At 39.8% G+C, this 19,666-nt stretch overlaps 1 protein-coding gene across 6 annotated transcripts in view; it reads left to right on the forward strand.

The window, feature by feature from the left end:
- RBM6 (RNA binding motif protein 6) overlaps positions 1 to 19,666 on the forward strand; it is a 109,758-nt gene that overhangs the window by 12,286 nt on the left and 77,806 nt on the right. For 3 of the 6 annotated variants that reach the window (XM_004419725.3, XM_087431047.1, XM_087431048.1), the window contains exons 2-5: positions 9,692 to 9,802; positions 14,038 to 15,316; positions 17,396 to 17,485; positions 19,069 to 19,138. In XM_004419725.3, the coding sequence (XP_004419782.1) occupies positions 9,759 to 9,802; positions 14,038 to 15,316; positions 17,396 to 17,485; positions 19,069 to 19,138 (1,483 nt within the window). In that variant the 5' untranslated portion in view covers positions 9,692 to 9,758. Of the gene's footprint in view, positions 1 to 9,060; positions 9,133 to 9,691; positions 9,803 to 14,037; positions 15,317 to 17,395; positions 17,486 to 19,068; positions 19,139 to 19,666 lie in introns of those variants that run through there. The other 3 variants (XM_087431049.1, XM_087431050.1, XM_087431051.1) reach the window with 3 other exon arrangements.

The following is a 19,666-nucleotide window of genomic DNA, read 5'->3' on the forward strand; positions in this document are numbered from 1 at the left end:
GGTGAGAGGTGAGACCTCTCCAGGGACTGGGACATTGGCGGCAGCTGTTGTTGTGGCCTGGTGTGGGCCTGCTGACACAGAGGCCATTGGAGTTCTCCCTGGGGCCTGCTAGCCCAGGGTCTGCCCCACCCGCTAGAGCACCGATTTAACCCAGCTCAGCCAGGGCAGGCAGCCCACCCTAGAGACTGGCCCCACCCAACAACAAGCCAGGCAACCTGTGGGCCTGCATAGATTGGTGACTGGATTCTCTGCAGCCTGGCAACTGAGACGACTTCAGTGAGCAGGGCGTGCACAAGGAGTGGGTGGAGAGTGTGGGGCAGTGGTGGAGTGTGTGGGGCTCCCGCTGTGGAGAGACTGGGTCCGCTTTGGGAGGTTGGGGTGTGCACACGGGGCAGGACTGCGATGACTGTGTGTGTGGACCTGTGGGCGGCAGGGCTTGTCAGCTGCAGAAGACTTGTGCTTCTCAAAGACCCACATAGGGGGTTTGCCCCACCTTCCAAAGCCTGAAACAATTGGGTGCTCCCTTGCCTGAGGCCAGCCCCACCCAGCTGCAGTCCTCAGAGAGCTGACAAGAGACCTAAAGGCTGGAGGCTTATAGCAATTGTAAGGCCCTGAGCCTAACAACCTGCCATGCTGGGGGCCTACTCACTTAAAAGAAATACTACAACACAAATGTGGTATTAGAACTTGCAGCCAACTGTGCTGGGGCTCCCCACACCTGATAAAGAGACTGAAGGGCCTACAACAACTGTAAGCAGCTGAGCATTACAACAGCTGGCTAGGAGCATAACTCGGCCTCCCTGGGCGCCTACAGGGAGAGCAAACAGGCCACAACAGAAGGACACACGTAGCCCACATAGGGGTCACCCTTGGAACATTGAGAACTGAGGGAAGCACATGGCAGGCCTCCTAAGCCGTCACTTACATAAGGTCACCTATCTAAGAGCAGGAGACATAGCTGACCTACCTAATACGTAGTCACAAGCACAGGGAAAGAGGCAAAATGAGGAGGCAAAGGAATGCATTCTAAGTAAGGGAACAGGACAAAACCCCAGAAAAGGAACTAAGTGAAACAGAAATGAGCAACCTACCCGACAGAGAGTTCAAACTAAGAGTGTTAAGGATGCTAACTGATCTGGGGAGAAGAATAGATGAACTCAGTGAGAATGTCAACAAAGAAATGGAAGATATAAAAAAGAACCAATCAGAAATGAAGAATACAATACTGGAAATGAAAAATTCACTAGAGGGACTCAAAAGCAGAGTAGAGGATACAGAAGAACAGATCTGTGAGCTGGACGAAAGACTAGAAGAAATTACCCAAGCTGAACAGGTAAAAGAGAAAAGAATTAAAAAGAGTAAGGACAGTCTAAGGGACCTCTGGGACAACATCAAGTGCACTAACATCTGTGTTATGGGTGTCCCGGAAGGAGAAGAGCGAGACAAAGGGGCAGAGAATCTATTTCAAGAAATAATAGATGAAAACTTACCTAACCTAAGGAAGGAAACAGACATCCAGGTACAGGAAGCACAGAGAGCCCCAAACAAGATAAACCCAAAGAGGCCCACACCAAGACACATCATAATCAAAATGTCCAGAATTAAAGATAAAGAGAGAATCCTAAAAGCCGCAAGAGAAAGTCAAGTTACATACAAAGGAAACCCCATAAGGCTATCAGCTGACTTCTCAGCAGAAACCTTACAGGCTAGAAGAGAATGGCATGATATATGTAAAGTGCTAAAAGGAAAAAACTTCCAGCCAAGAATACGCTACCCAGCAAGATTATCATTCAAAATGGAAGGCGAGATCAAAAATTTCCCAGACAAGCAAAAATTAAAGGAGTTTGTCACCAAGAAACCAGTGCTACAAGAAATGTTAAAGGAACTGATTTAAGGGGAAAAGAGAAGACCACAAATAGGAAAAATTATCTATTTCCATGATAAGAGGGTAATGGATACAAATGCACAAAAAAGAGGTTAGATATGATATCGAAAACATAAAAGGAGGGAGGAGGGGAGTTAAAGAGTAGAGCTTTCAGACAGAGGTCAAACTAAAGAGACCATCAATTCTGTATAGAAGAAGGAAGGAACAGAGAAGGACTACTTAAACACTGAGGAAAAAAAAGTTAAAAAATGGCAGTAAGTACATACTTATCAATAGCTACTTTAATAATTTTATTTATTTATTTTTTTCCCCCAAAGCCCCAGTAGATAGTTGTATGTCATAGTTGCACATCCTTCTAGTTGCTGTATGTGGGACACAGCCTCAGAATGGCCGGAGAAGCGGTATGTTGGTGTACGCCCGGGATCCGAACCCGGGCCGCCAGCAGCAGAGCGCACTTACTTAACCGCTAAGCCACGGGGCCAGCCCTCAATAGCTACTTTAAACGTCAATGGACTAAATGCTCCAATTAAAAGGCATAGGGTGGCTGATTGGATAAAAAAACAAGACCCATATATATGCTGCATACAAGAGATGTACTTCAGACCTAAAGACACTCACAAACTGAAAGTGAAGGGATGGAAAAAGATACTTCATGCAAATGGCAATGAAAATAAAGCTGGGGTAGCAGTATTCATATCAGACAAAATAGACTTTAAAACAAAAACTGTAAAAAGAGACAAGGACATTGCATAATGATCAAGGGAACAGTCCAACAAGAGGATATAACACTTGTAAATATCTACGCACCCAATGTAGGTGCACTTAAATATATAAAGCAATCATTAACAGACATAACAACAGAAATAGACAGAAACACAATAATAGTAGGGGACTTTAACACTCCACTTACACCAACGGATAGATCATCCAAACAGAAGATTAATAAGGAAACATTGGCCTTAAATGATACGCTAGAACAGATGGACCTAGTAGATATATACAGAGCATTCCATCCAAAAACTGAAGAATACACGTTCTTTTCAAATGCACATGGAACATTCTCCAGGATTGATCACATATTAGGCCACAAAACAAATCTCCATAAATTTAAGAAGATTGAAATAATACCAGGCATCTTTTCTGAGCACAATGGTATGAAACTGGAAATCAGCTATAGGAAGAAAATCAGAAAAGCCACAAATACGTGGAGATTAAACAAAATGCTACTGAACAATGACTGAGTCAACAAAGAAATCAAAAAATACCTGGAGACAAATGAAAATGAAAATACGACATGCCAGAATTTATGGGATACAGCAAAAGCGGTTCTAAGAGGGAAGTTTATAGCGATACAGGCCTATCTCAACAAACAAGAAAAATCTGAAACAATCTAACAATGCACCTAAAGGAACTGGAAAAAGAAGAACAAACCAAGCCCAAAATCAGTAGAAGAAGGGAAATAATAAAAATCAGAGCAGAAATAAATGAAATCGAGACCAAAAAAACAATAGAAAAAATTAACAAAACCAAGAGCTGGTTCTTTAAAAAGATAAACAAAATTGACAAACCTTTAGCTAGACTCACCAAGAAAAAAAGAGAGAAGGCACAAATAAGTAAAATCAGAAATGAAAGAGGAGAAATTACAACAGACACCTCAGAAATACAAAAGATTATAAGAGAGTACAATGAAAAGCTATATGCCAACCAATTCAACAATCTGGAAGAAATGGATAAATTCTTAGAATCATACAACTTTCCAAAACTGGATCAAGAAGAAGTAGAGAATTTGAATAGACCAATCACCGGTAAGGAGATTGAAACACTAATCAAAAACCTCCCCAAAAATAAAAGTCCAGGACCAGACGGCTTCCCTGGTGAATTCTACCAAACATTCAAAGAAGACTTAATACCTATCCTTCTCAAACTCTTCCAAAAAATTGAGGGGTGGGGGAAGCTCCCTAACTCATTCTGTGAAGCCGACATTACCCTGATACCAAAACCAGACAAGGACAACACAAAAAAAGAAAACTACAGGCCAATATCACTGATGAACATCGATGCAAAAATCCTCAACAAAATACTAGCAAATTGCATACAATACATTAAAAAGATTATACACCATGATCAAGTGGGATTTATTCCAGGTATGCAGGGATGGTTTAACATTTGCAAATAAATCAGTGTGATACACCACATTAATAAAATGAAGAACAAAAATCACATGATTATCTCAATAGTTGCAGAGAAAGCATTTGACAAGATACAGCATCCATTTATGATAAAAACTCTGAATAAAATGGGTATAGAAGGAAAGTACCTCAACATAATAAAGACCTTATATGAGAAACCCACAGCTAATATCATCCTCAATGGTGAAAAACTGAAAGCTATCCCTCTAAGAACAGGAACCAGACAAGGGGGCCCACTGTCACCACTCCTATTTAACATAGTACTGGAAGTCCTAGCCAGAGCAATCAGGCAAGAGAAAGAAATAAAAGGGATCCAAATTGGAAAGGAAGAAGTGAAACTGTCACTATTTGCAGATGACAGGATTCTATATATAGAAAACCCTAAAGAATCCACCAGAAAACTTTTAGAAGTAATAAATGAATATGGTAAAGTTGCAGGATACAAAATCAACATACAAAAATCAGTTGCATTTCTATACACTAACAACGAAGTAGCAGAAGGAGAAATTAAGAATACCATCCCATTTACAATTGCAACAAAAAGAATAAAATACCTAGGAATAAACTTAACCAAAGAGGTGAAAGAGCTGTACACCGAAAACTATAAAACATTACTGAAAGAAATTGAAGAAGACACAAAGAAATGGAAAGATATTCCGTGCTCTTGGATTGGAAGAATTAACATAGTTAAGATGTCCATACTTCCTAAAGCCATCTATAGATTCAATGTAATCCCTGTCAAAGTTCCAACAACATTTTTCACAGAAATAGAACAAAGAATCCTAAAATTTATATGGAACAACAAAAGACCCCGAATAAGTAAAGGAATCCTGAGAACAAAGAACAAAGCTGGAGGTATCACACTCCCTGATTTCAAAATATACTACAAAGCTATAGTAACCAAAACAGCATGGTACTGGCAAAAAAACAAACACACAGATCAATGGAATAGAATTGAAAGCCCAGAAATAAACCCACACATCTATGGACAGCTAATCTTTGACAAAGGAGCCAAGAACATACAATGGAGAAAAGAAAGTCTCTTCAACAAATGGTGTTGGGAAAACTGGACAGCCACATGCAAAAAAATGAAAGTAGACCCTTACCTTACACCATACACAAAAATTAGCTCCAAATGGATTAAATACTTGAAGGTAAGACCTGAAACTATGAAACTTCTAGAAGAAAACAGAGGCAGTACGCTCTTCGACATCGGTCTTAGCAACATATTTTCAAGCACCATGTCTGACTGGGCAAGAGAAACAATAGAAAAAATAAACAAATGGGACTACATCAAACTAAAAAGCTTCTGCACAGCAAAGGAAACCATCAACAAAACGAAAAAACAAACCTAACAATTGGGAGAAGATATTTGCAAACCATACATCTGATAAGGGCTTAATCTCCAAAATATACAAACAACTGATGCATCTCAACAACAAAAAAACTAACAACCCAATTAAAAAATGGGCAAAAGACCTGAACAGACATTTCTCCAAAGAAGATATACAGATGGCCAACAGGCGCATGAAAAGATGTTCAAAATCATTAACTATCAGGGAAATGCAAATCAAAACTACAATGAGATATCACCTCAGGCCGGTCAGAATGGCTGTAATTAACAAGACAGGAAATAACATGTGTTGGAGAGGATGTGGAGAGAAGGGAACTCTCATACACTGCTGGTGGGAGTGCAAACTCCCTATGGAAAACAGTATGGAGATTCCTCAGAAAATCAAGATTAGAAGTACCATATGATCCAGCTATTCCACTGCTGGGTATTTATCCAAAAAACTTGAAAACACCAATGCGTAAAGATACATGCATCCCTGTGTTCGTTGCAGCATTATTCACAATAGCCAAGACTTGGAAGCAACCTAAGTGCCCATCCAGGGACGAATGGATAAAGAAGCTGTGGTATATATACACAATGGAATACTACTCAGCCATAAGAAACGATGAAATCCAACCATTTGTGACAACATGGATGGACATTGAGGGTATTATGCAAAGTGAAATAAGTCAGAGAGAGAAGGTCAAATACCGCATGATTTCCTTCATTAAGTAGTAGATAATAACAACAACAAACAAACACATAGAGACAGAGATTGGATTGGTGGTTACCAGAGGGGAAGGGGGGAGGGAGGAGGGCAAAAGGGATAATTCGGCACATGTGTGTGGTGATGGGTTGTAATTAGTATTTGGGTGGTGAACATGATGTAATCTATGCAGAAATAGAAGTAGAATGATGTATACCTGAAATTTATACAATGTTATAAACCAATGTTACTGCAATAAACAAAAAATTAAAAAAAAATAAAGTAATTACGTACTGATAAGGAGGGACTTCTGCCATTTTGCTATTTGTTTTCTGTATGCCTTATAGCTTTCTTTGTCCTTCATTTCTTCCAGTATTTCCTCCTTTAGTGTTTAGTTTATTTTTTTGTAGTGAAATGCTTTGATTTCCTTCTCATTTTCTTTTTTTTTTTTAGTGCTTTTTTTTTGTGTGAGGAAGATCAGCCCTGAGCTAACATCCATGCCAATCCTCCTCTTTTTGCTGAGGAAGACCGGCTTTGAGCTAACATCTGTTGCCAATCCTCCTCCCTTTTTTCCCCCCAAAACCCCAGTATATAGTTGTATGTCACAGTTGCACATCCTTCTAGTTGCTGTATGTGGGACGTGGCCTCAGCATGGCCGGAGAAGCGGTGTGTCGGTGTGCGCCCGGGATACGAACCCAGGCCGCCAGTAGTGGAGCGTGCGCACTTAACTGCGAAGGCACTGGGCCGGCCCCTAGAATTCTTGATTGACAGTTTGTCCCCCCTGACTCCCAGGATTTACTATATCATCCATTCCCTTCTGGCCTCTAAGATTTCTGATGAGAAATTGGCTGATAATCTTATTGAGGCTCTCTTTTATATTTCAGATTGCTTCTCTCGATGCTTTCAAGATTCTTTGTCTTTTTAACAGTTTGGTCATAGTATGTCTTGGTGTGAGTTTATCGTACTTGTATTTCATTTAGCTTCTTAGATTTACAGATTCATATCTTTCATCAAATTTGGGGATTTTTTTTCGCTATTATTTCTTCAAATAATCTTTCTGCCACTTTCTGTCTCTCTTCTCCTTCTGGGACTCCCATAATCGTATGTTGGTCTGCTTGATGGTGTCTCCAGGCCTCTTAGGTTTTGTTCACCTTTGTTCATTCTTTTTTCTTTCTGTTCCTCAGACTCGATAATTTCAATCATCCCATCTTCAAGTTTGCTGATCCTTTCTTCTGCCTGCTCAAATCTGATGTTGAACCTCTCTTGTGAATTTTTCATTTCAATTATCGTATTTTTTCAGCTCCAGAATTTTTATTTGGTTCCTCTGTATATATTTCCGTCTCTTTGTTGGTATTCTCATTTTGTGTATACATTGTTTTCCTGGTTTCCTTTAGTTCTTTGAACATGTTATCATTTAGTTCTTTAAGCATCTTTAAGACAGTTATTATAAAGTCTAGTTTATGAAGGAATGGTTTCTGTTCATTTATTTTGCTTCTTTGAATGGGCCATATTTTCCTGTTTCTTTGTATGCCTTGTGATTTTTTTGTTGTTGCTTTGAAAATTGGGCATGTGAGTATTCTAATGTGATAACTTTGGAAATCAGATTCTCCCCCTTTCTTGGGGTTTCCTCATTTTTTTGTTGTTGTTGAAGGCTGTAGTAGTCTGTTTGAGACTTCTTCTAAACTATTTTTGCAATGTCTGTTTCTTATCGTGTGTGATCACTGACAGCTGTTCTTTTAGCTCTTGTTCATCGGATGTTTTAATGAAGATTTCCTGTAATGCTAGGAGCTCAAGCAAACAAAAATACACCAACAAAAACAAAAAAGGGAAAAGCAGAAGAATACCCACTCTCTGTTTTACAGGTTGGTTCTGCGCTAGGGCACTCCTTCAACACTTAGGTAGGCTTGCTTTGAGCCCAGAGATCAGCCTGGGGTGAAAGCTTAAGGTCTTCTCAGGTCTTGTCTGATCATGTGTCTTGCCTGGGTATGTGTGTGCTTTCTAAATTTTCCCATATACCTGTTGCTTTGGAATGTCCTAATTTCCCAAAGTGTTTTCACCCCAGTTTCTCCATATCTGTGAGTCTCTAGTCTGCTTTGCAGCTTTTATTAGCAATGCCTGCCACTTTTCCCCCCAGCAGAGTTCTGAGTTAGGTAAAACAGAAACAAGCACCTTGTATCAGTCTTTCAGATATCCCCCAGACAGATTAGAACAGACGCAGATGTACACGATAATTTGCAAATCAGGTTTTCCTCTGGTTTGAGGGAGGGAGCTGGGAACTGGGCTGCCACTGCTTCAGGACCAAAACCACTGCCATGCTAGAGAGTGGTATGGGGCAGTGATGACTAAAAACACCACAAAACTTTCCTATTATTTTGACGATCGCTTTTTCTTGATTGAGTATTGGCTTGGTTGTTGTAAACTTTTGACGGTTTTCTAAAGCTCCAACAAAGTTGGTTCAGACAGTTACTGCTTGTTTTTTGATGTTTCTGTGGAGGAACAAGTCTTTGGAACTTCTTTAATTTTAATTTTTTTTTTTTAATTTTATTTATTTATTTTTTCCCCCAAAGCCCCAGTAGACAGTTGTATGTCATAGTTGCACATCCTTCTAGTTGCTGTATGTGGGACGCGGCCTCAGCATGGCTGGAGAAGCGGTGCGTCGGTGCGCGCCCAGGATCCGAACCCGGGCCGCCAGCAGCAGAGCGCGCGCACTTAACCACTAAGCCACGGGGCCGGCCCTCTTTGGAACTTCTTAGTCTGCATTCTGCTGACCTGTGGATTATCTTTTCTCTGTTTTAATAGTGTACTTTGATGCAAAAAAGTTTTTAATTTTGATGAAGTCTACTTTATCTATTTTTTCTTTTTTTCCTTGTCCTTTTGGTGTCGTATTAAGAAACCATTGCTAAATCCAAGGTCATGAAAGTTTGCCTCTTTTTTAGTAGCTGCAGCAAAGGTCCTGGAGATGACTTCTCAGTTTGACTTGGGTTACATGCCCATCTTCAGAGCATTCACTGTGGCGAGGGTAATAGACTATTCTGATTGACCAGGCTGGATGGTGGAGGATCAGCCATATGGACTGAGAATGGTGTTAATGCTAACATGCTGTTTCCAAGAAGGAAGATAGAATGGATGCTGGAAAAATTAGTAAATGTTTAGTAAATGTGAAGCATTCCTAGTACATTGAGGAGTTTATGGTGCCCCAGAGTACACATTTTTAATTAAAAATGTATTTTTCTTGGGGCCGGCCTGGTGGCATAGCGGTTAAGTTTGCGTGCTCTGCTACAGCGGCCAGGGCTTTGCAGGTTCAGATCCCGGGCCTGGACCTACGCACTGGTTGTCAAGCCATGCTGTGGCGGCATCCCCTATAAAGTAGAGGAAGATGGGTGTGGATATTAGCCCAGGGCTAATCTTCCTCACACACAAAAAAGTATTTTTCTTGTTATAAATTAATATGTAAATGTTTAAAAATAACTTCTAAAAATATCCCTACTGATGTCTCTGATAAATCAAGCAGGAGGAAATTAGTTTAGCCTTTACTTTATGTTCTAATGTATTTATTTTTTGTGGTTTGTTTTGTACAGGTACTGCTGTAACGAAAGTTTGGTAGTAAAAGGATCTAGTTATTGGGACTTCTTGACATAGAAAGAGATGTGGGGGGATTCTCGACCTGCTAACAGAACAGGACCTTTTCGGTAAGTCTTAAAATTTAAATACTGAAATTGTGAGTATTTTAATGATAAAGATATAGTATAGCATTTTTGGGTCTACCATAAAGGGAGATATTTTCTTTGTGTAGAAATAGCTCTGATTTTTTAAAAATAGAAACTATTTTAAAAATTTCTAGTCATTTCTGAAGTGATCATGAAACTGAATACCCACCATGCTGTTTTATGTTTTAGCATTTTTTAAACACTAAAAAATATCCCCCATTTATTTTTTTCTCTCTTTTAGCAAAGTAATACATTCTTGACTAATAAGGAAAGCTAGCAAAAATGTACATAAATGTTTATAAATGTACATAAATCTTCTATTAAGTTCTATTAGAATCCAGAGCTGTGTCTTGTTTCTGGCACATTGTGTTTCAGCTACCATAAATAGTTCTGAGAAAGAAAAATTACTTGATGAAATTTTCTAAACTACATTTTAATTTTATTGGTTACCGGGTACAAAGATAAGTGGAGAAGGCAGTACCATTCAATTGTAAATGGATTATATTTTACATTTGTAAGGAGTTCATTTTTTATAGCCAATATAATAAACACTGATGGTGGTATTTTTAAAACTTTTGCATTGTATTTACAATTAATAAAATGCTATAGGAATGGGATTTTTATGGTTTTACTTGGTATTTGGCAAAGTAATCTGACATTTAAAGTTATACGTTAGGGCCGGCCCTGTGGCTTGGTGGTTAAGTGCGCGCGCTGCGATGCTGGTGGCCCGGGTTCGGATCCCGGGTGCGCATCGAGGCACCACTTCTCCATTCATCCTGAGGCCGAGTCCCACATACAGCAACTAGAAGGATGTGCAGCTACAACATACAACTACCCACTGGGGCTTTGGGGGGAAAAAATAAAATAAATAAGATCTTTAAAAAAAAAAAAAAAAAAAAAAATAAAGTTATACATTAGGGCCGGCCCTGTGGCTTAGTGGTTAAATGTGCGCGCTCCGCTACTGGCGGCCTGGGTTCGGATCCTGGGTGCACACTGACGCACTGCTTCTCTGGCCATGCTGAGGCCGCGTCCCACATACAGCAACTAGAAGGATGTGCAACTATGACATACAACTATCTACTGGGGCTTTGGGGGAACAAAGGAGGAGGATTGGCAATGAATGTTAGCTCAGAGCCAGTCTTCCTCAGAAAAAAAGAGGAGGATTGGCATGGATGTTAGCTCGGGGCTGATCTTCCTCACAAAAAAAATAAATAAATAAAATAATAAAGTTATACATTAAAAAATATTGATGCCTCAGTTGAAACTTATGTTACTAGTAAATTTTCTTTTGGATTGGGAGTCTGCAAGATTTTATTGTGCAAATGCAGCATGTTCCATTCATTATTCTGAAGCTTGGGGGTCCAATGAAAAATTTAGATAGAGAACTGTGTTTAAAAAAAATCATGTAGGGGCCGGCCTGGTGGCGCAAGCGGTTAAGTGTGGTGTTCTGCTGCGGCGGCCCAGGGTTCGCCGATTGGGATCCCGGGCGCACACACACGCACCGCTTGTCAGGCCATGCTGTGGCAGCATCCCATATAAAGTGGAGGAAGATGTGCACAGATGTTAGCCCAGGGCCAGTCTTCCTCAGCAAAAAGAAGAGGATTGGCCGATGTTAGCTCAGGGCCGATCTTCCTCACACACACAAAAAAAATTCATGTAATATTTAGTAAAGCTAGTGTTTCGTAAATACTAAATGATAAGGATCTTTACTTTCTGCTCAGTGATTTTTAAATTAGAGCAATGGTAATGATGCTGGGTATGTTTTTCCTTTCAAAATATTAAGGTCTGGATCAGTGGTAAGCAAACTACAGCCCACAGCTCATTTTTGTTTTATTGGAACACAACCGTGATTACTCATTTACAAATTGTCTTTGGTTGCTTTCATGCTGCAGTGGCAGAGTTGAATAGTTGTGACAGAGACTGCAAAGCCTAATATAATTACTATCTGGCTCTCTATGGAAAAAGTTTGCCAATCCCTAGTCTAGATCAGTGGGCTTGTACTTTAACATTTTTGAATATTTAGATTGTAATCTATCCTTTCTACTTATATTTATGGATAATTATTTTGTAAGTAAGGCTGTTTCTTATAAAATCAATCCATTTAGATGGTTTAGGTAAGCCTTCAGAAATGTTAGATAGCTTTAGCTCTATTGCATAACTTTAAAAAAATTTTCACAACATTTTTTCTTTGACCAATTTATTATTTAAAATTATATTTTCCCACCTTAATTTTAGTTTAAATATGAGTCATTACATAGTGTTTTTTAAGATCTTTGACCAGGAGGGGAGGGGACATAGTTTATATGACATAATTTTGGGGGGGGCTCATTTGGATTAAGAAAGGTATCTTACAGGAAAATGATTTTGTATTTCATTTTAACAGCTTCTTAAATTTTTTTTTATTTGGTTGAAAATTATTTTCATAGCCACTGGTATTTTATATTAATAGAACTGTTGCTTGAAGAGTCTGCATAAATATAGTTCTAAGAACCCTAGTACAGTAGGTTTCTCTAGATCTATTTGATCTTCTCAATTTATGAGGGTAAGATAATCCTTAGGGCAGTATTTAAAGACAGTGTTGGATGTGTTCTGGTCAGGAAACATGTAGATTTAGATGCCTCAGCACTCATCCCATGAGTGTCTGCTGAGGCCTAAGTCTTCCTGCAAGCTATTGAGATTTGAATGATTTTAAATATGGGAGACACTAGAGTTATTGGTAATGTCTTAATTTTAGTGTTAAATTGTATTACTTATGAAGAACATTTAAACTTGTTCCTCTTATGATGAATCACATAGACATAATTAATGTTAATGGGAGCTAATGGAAGTCATCATGTTCTGAAAATCTGTTAAATATGCATCATTCTAATGTTTAGGTTACCGTTTTTAAATTCCTATTACTTGAAGAAAGCGTTCGGCATTGTAATTGTTTCTCTTGAACTGAGTGACCCAGAATCAGTTGTCCTTTGAATCTTTCTATAGTGCTGTAGTCTGAGCTCAGAAGGGTCATATAACAGAACCTATATATATATTCTGGGAGGAGAGAACTGAGTTGGACTTGATCTCTTAATATTTTTGTTTTAGTGCTAAATCGCAGATAACTCTTCAAATCATTTCATGTTTTCCTTTTTCGTGCCCTCCCCTCCCACTCAAGCTCAGGATCCTAGGTACCTCGTTGCCAACTTAAATTCCCTAATCCTTTACTAAAGCCAAAACACGTAAAGTGGTCTGGAGGTTAAGTAAAGGGAAGAAGTTGGGTCATATCAAAGATTGGGCCAGTTTTCATTCATCTCTTGAGTTCTGTAAACTAAGTATGTATATTTAGTACTGTGCTTATCTTTAAATATATTTTATTACCATGAGAAATTAGCATGAGGCATTGGAATCTGAAACATCAGCTTCTTCATTTGAGACCTGGGGATAATGCTTGAAGGCCTAATGCACGCTCTAGGATTAACAGCGTTAAGCTCCTGGATGCTGTTGTTTGGCTTAGTCAACTTACACATGCTTTGTGACATGATTCATGCTGCCTTCTGTGATACCCTTGGGTAGTTATAATAATAGGACCCAGGTGAGAGTGCTTCTAGGCGGAGCCACTAGAACTGGGATTTGGATGTATCCGGGGCTGATGCTCACCTGGTGAACACTGGTGTGCTCCTGCTGCTGATTTACAGCCAGTGTTTCTTCATTTTGGGCCTGCATCCATTCTGATTGGGTGGTGTCTGTACTGTAGCTGTAATCAAATATTTTGAAATGTTACTCCTGTATGCAACAAGGAGAAAGACACCTCCTGAAACTTACTGTAAGAAATTTACAGTGCATTGATTTTTCTGATGTATAGGAATCATGTTGATCTTGGAATTCTAAGTTCCCTGGCTGTGGGAAATTTTTGTAGCATGTCACCATTGCTAGCTTATCTGGTGTTGCGGATTTTCCCTGTTGCAGGACTGAGTGAAAGCTTTTTCTGCAGCAGTCATGTTGAAAACCTTGTGTTGACTTTCCTCGTGTTCTGAAATGGGAGCATAAAAGTTTACTCCGTCACTTCGTCTTAAAATAGCAAAACATTGCTGTTTTCTGCAGATCTAGGACCTTGTTACAGAACTCTGCCCAAAAAAAAATGGTTACAGAAGAATGTGCTGTGATTAGAGAAGAATATGCTGGTGTGTAGATTTCAAACTCTCTGGACAATATAAATAACACTGTCTTTGTTTCTACAGTGGGAGCCAAGAAGAAAGGTTTGCTCCCGGGTGGAACAGGGATTATCCTCCTCCTCCCCTTAAGAGTCATGCTCAAGAGAGACACTCTGGCAACTTTCCTGGCAGAGATTCACTTCCCTTTGATTTCCAGGGGCATTCGGGGCCTCCCTTTGCAAATGTAGAGGAGCATTCTTTCAGCTATGGAGCTAGAGACGGACTGCATGGTGACTATCGAGTTGGGGAGGCACCTGGACATGATTTCAGGGGGGGGGATTTTTCATCTTCTGATTTCCAGAGCAGAGATTCATCACAGTTGGACTTCAGGGGTAGGGACATACATTCTGGGGATTTTCGGGATAGAGAAGGACCACCTATGGACTATAGGGGTGGAGATGGTGCTTCTGTAGATTATAGAGGTAGGGAGACATCTCACATTAACTACAGAGATAGGGATGCTCACACTGTTGACTTCAGAGGTAGGGATGTTCCTCCATCTGACTTCAGGGGCCGGGGCACTTATGATTTAGATTTTAGAGGCCGGGATGGATCCCATGCAGATTTTAGGGGAAGGGATTTATCAGATTTGGATTTCAGGGCCAGAGATCAGTCCCGTTCTGATTTTAGGAATAGAGATGTATCTGATTTGGACTTCAGGGACAAAGATGGAACACAGGGGGACTTTAGAGGCCGAGGTTCAGGTACTAGTGATCTAGACTTTAGGGACAGGGATACCCCACATTCAGATTTCAGAGGTAGACACCGGTCCAGGACTGATCAGGATTTTAGGGGCAGAGAGGTGGGACCTTGTATGGAATTTAAAGATAGGGAGATGCCCTCTGTGGATCCAAATATTTTGGATTACATTCAGCCCTCTACACAAGATAGAGAACATTCTGGTCTGAATGTGAACAAGAGAGAAGAATCCACCCATGACCATACAACAGAAAGGCCTGCTTTTGGCATTCAGAAGGGAGAATTTGAGCGTTCAGAACCAGGAGAAGGAGAAACACAAGGTGTAGCCTTTGAACATGAGTCTCCGTCAGACTTTCAGAATAGCCAAAGTCCACTTCAAGACCAAGACAAGTCACAGCTTTCTGGAGGTGAACAACAGAGTTCAGATGCTAATCTGTTTAAAGAAGCAGGTGGTCTGGACTTTCTTGGCCGGCAAGACACTGATTACAGAAGCATGGAGTACCGTGATGTGGATCACAGGCTGCCAGGAAGCCAGATATTTGGCTATGGCCAGAGCAAGTCTTTTCCAGAGGGCAAAACTTCCCGAGATGCCCAGCGGGACCTTCAGGTATGTTAATGGAGTGGATTGCCTTTTTGCTTTGCTTTTTTTTTTTTTTTGTGAGGAAGATCAGCCCTGAGCTAACATCCATGCCAATCCTCCTCTTTTTGCTGAGGAAGACTGGCCCTGAGCTAACATCTGTGCCCATCTTCCTCTACTTTATATGGGACGCTGCCACACCATGGTCTGACAAGCGGTGCCTCGGTGCGCACCCGGGATCCGTACCCGGAATCCGAATGCAGGCCCGCCAGCAGCGGAGCACGCACACTTAACCACTATGCCACAGGGCTGGCCCCACTTTTTGCTTTTCAATAAGGCTTTTCTGAAGTATGAAGTATAGAGTCCAGGACCGTTAGTCCTGGGTCTCTCTTTGTAAAACCATTAAAAAGCAAAATTTGTATTCAAGAATGGAATATACATCTCTAGAGAAAGGGCCCTCAGCTCAGATCATATTTTTGATGTGTGTCTCTTCATTATTTTGTTTTATAGTGCTGATTTAAATGCCTTGGGATAATTTAGTTTGAAAGCACCTGTCTTTGGGAGTTGGGTCTCTCAACTTTGCATAGTAAGGCCTTGTGGCTTTTTAGGGTTCATTTTCTTATTTAAATTCATTTAGAGAATACTTAGGAGTCTTTCCCTAGTCTTGAGAAGGTGAGGTTAATGTTACAAGTATCTTCTGGGGCTGGCCCAGTGGTGTAGTGGTTAAGTTTGCACCTTCTGCTTCAGTGGCCTGGGATTCACTGGTTCATATACCTGGGTGCAGACCTATTCACCACACATCAAGCCATGCTGAGGTAGTGTCCCACATAGCAAAGCTACAACTCTACAACTACGATACACAACTATGTACTGGGGCTTTAGGGAGAAAAAAGAAAAAAAAAAAAAGGAGGAAGATTGGCAATAGACATTAGCATAGGGCCAGTCTACCTCAAAAAAAAAAAAAGTGTCTTCTTGCAGCTAACTTAATTGACTTCAGTGTTGAATTTCTATATATATAATATATAATCTAATGCATATATAATCTAAGCGAGGAGAGTTATGTTTGCAGTTGGACAATGAATATATTATCTTTTAAAATAGATTTCACCCATCTCTACTCAGGTTTCTGTTATTTTGGACAGTAATCCTAAGACATGCTAACCAGATAATGGATTTTGAGAGTGTTAGAGCTGGATGACCATATAATTTATTGTTCAAATCAGGACACTTTCGGGCCGGCCCCATGGGTTAGCGGTTAAGTGCGTGCGCTCTGCTGCTGGCGGCCCGGGTTCGGATCCCGGGTGCGCACCAGTGCACCACTTGTCTGGCCATGCTGAGGCTGCGTCCCACATACAGCAACTAGAACGATGTGCAGCTATGACATACAACTATCTACTGGGGCTTTGGGGGAAAAAAATAAAATATATAAAAAAATAAAATAAAAGTTTACAAATCAGGACACTTTCATGAGTAAAAGAGGACATTATTGATAATTATGCCAGGACAGTAAGCATAACGGGGAGGTATGGTCACTTAGTTATAGGAGACTTTTTCTCAAAAGTTAAATGCTTTTTATAACTTCTGAGACGGAAGTCGGTTGGAGCTGAGACTTTTATGAATATGGAAAGTGCTGCTTTCTCTGAATTGTACTGTTAAGTTGTATGGTCAGATGACAACTCTTGACTTTGTTGTGAAATTTGTTTATAGATGACATCTTTGATAACTGACATCTGGTTTAAATTTCTTTTTCTTTTTCTTTTTCTTTTTGCCATTTTCTCATTCAGAAAAAGAAAATTATAGTTTTGAGAATATGTTAGGTTTTTTTTTTCTGGTTATAAAAGTCCTCTTAACATTCTGTTTTACTATTTTAAGGCACCATCAATGAGCGTTTGTCTTAGCATACTTGTATTCTAATAATTGAAATAAAATTTTGGAACTCAGAAAAATAGAGAAAATTATCATTTTTCAGATCTTCATATGATGCAAGTCATTTTTTTTTTTATGATGCAAGTCATTTTGATTTTTGATCCTGAGTACCTGTATTCATGTTCAGCTTCATTTTCCACACTAACATTTATTTCTGAAATAATTTTTTATTCTGGATTCAAGGATCAAGATTATAGGACTGACTCAAGTGAGGAGAAACCAAGCAAGCTTATTCGATTAAGTGGAGTGCCTGAAAACGCCACAAAAGAAGAGGTAAGGCTCTTTTTTTTTCTTTTTCCTTTTCCTTTTTTTTTATCAATTAAAAATTTTTTTTTAATTTTTAATTTTGAAAAATTATAGCTTTCACAGGAGGATGCAAGGAAATGTACAGGGAAGTCTTAGGTATCCTTCACCAGCCTCCCCCAGTGTTAACATCTTGTATTACTATAGTACAATAGCTAAACCAGGAAATTGGCTTTGGTACAAGTCATAGAGCTTATTCAGATTTCACCAGCTATACATGCCCTCACTGGGGTGATGTTTCTAAAAAAAAAAAAAAAATATGACAAATGATTGCTGTCCTCAGACCTGATAATCATCCTTTAGGGCATAATCCAAGAGGGAGGGTTAGAGTGCTTACATAAAGATGCAGTTTATTTATAGTAGTAAAAGCTGGGTGCTGCCCAATTCCTCAGTGTTAATGGATTGGCTGACTAAATTATGGTAGAACTAATGGAATAATTTGGTCAGAATATTACAACAAGAGCAAACAGTGCTTACTCTGTGCCAGGCATTGTGTGATGCTTATAAACGTTAGTTTGTTTAATTATCACAATATCCTATGAATAGGTGCTCTTTATTCATTCAGTCCAAGTGTTAAGTGCTGTTGTATGCCAGGCGATGTTTTAGGCACTCAGTGGTATAGCAGTGAACATTATATAGTCACTGCCTCCATGGATAATAAAAAAGTAAGCAAAAAATAGATAACAATTTCAGGCAGTGATAAGTGCTCTGAAGAAAACTAAAGTAAAGGTTTAGAGCGTCACTGGGGTAGGGGCTGTTTTAGATCAGGTAGTTAGGGAAGGCATCATTGAGCCCAGGCCTGAATGGAGTGAGAGAATAGCCCATTTGAAGAGGGGAAAAGAACTGGCCAGCCTGAGGGAGTTCAAGTGCCATGGCCCTCAACCGGAATGAGCTCAGTGCATCATCTTGTTTAACAGAGGAGAAACTGGACACTGAGAGGTTCCACAGCAAGTGAGCAGGAGAGGCTTGGAATGCAGGCAGTCTGATTTCAGAGCTTGAGCTTGAGCTCTTGATGGTTATACTCTTCTGCCTTTTATAGTCTTGGGAATTTTTGAACAATTATGTTCTACTTATTCAACAGTTTTTGAATGCCCAGAATGTGCACAGCTTAGGGCTGGCCCCATGGCTTAGCAGTTAAGCGCGCGCGCTCCACTACTGGCGGACCAGGTTCGGATCCCGGGCGCGCACCGATGCACCGCTTCTCCGGCCGTGCTGAGGCCACGTCCCACGTACAGCAACTAGAAGGATGTGCAACTATGACATACAACTATCTACTGGGGCTTTGGGGAAAAAAAGGAAGAGGATTGGCAATAGATGTTAGCTCAGAGCCAGTCTTCCTCAGCAAAGAGAGGAGGATTGGTATGGATGTTAGCTCAGGGCTGATCTTCTTCAAAAAAAAAGAAAAAGATTGACTCTCAGGATGTGCACAGCTTAATTTTGCCTTTATAAAGTAATCATAGCTTTAAATTATGTAGAATAAAAATCAGTAGAAATATAATATTCAATATTTGATTATGATTTGTATCATTAATATAAAAACCATATTCTTGCAGATTCTTAATGCCTTTCGGACTCCTGATGGCATGCCTGTAAAGGACTTGCAGTTGAAGGAGTATAACACAGGTGAGTTTCTCGACATGCATGTGGCCTTGGGTTAGGAAAGGTCTTTGTCAGATTTCTGCAGCGTGTGCTACTCAGAATTTTTTAAGGAAACACAATTAAAATTTCCAGAAGCCTCCTGTTGGTGCCTTCAAGTAACAGCCAGCTTTAGTCTTAGCTGTGGTTTTTTGTGGATGTTTGTCCACACATAGGCAATGCGGATGCTTGTTCCAGTTCTTCTGCGTGCGTCTCACTCTTCTGAGTGAGATATAATGTGTGTTGCAGCATTTGTCCCTGAATATATTTTATATAATCATTAAACTTACTGTTTATGTTCTTAATGGTGGTGGAATGTTTACATTTGAGCCTAATAGGATTTAATAAACCTACTACATGTAAAATTTTATATTTCATTGCTTCGGAGTGAAATTTACAACTTTCTAGAGAAATTGTACAAATTAGTGATTTCTTGAATTTTCAGTCTTGCTCTCTGAGAATGGAGTCCTTCAACAGCTATTTTGATGAAATCCATTAATAGATCCAGAAGAGCTT

Source organism: Ceratotherium simum, chromosome 5 (genome assembly GCF_057802395.1).
Source record: "Ceratotherium simum simum isolate JZ-2026a chromosome 5, ASM5780239v1, whole genome shotgun sequence".
NCBI lineage: Eukaryota > Metazoa > Chordata > Mammalia > Perissodactyla > Rhinocerotidae > Ceratotherium > Ceratotherium simum.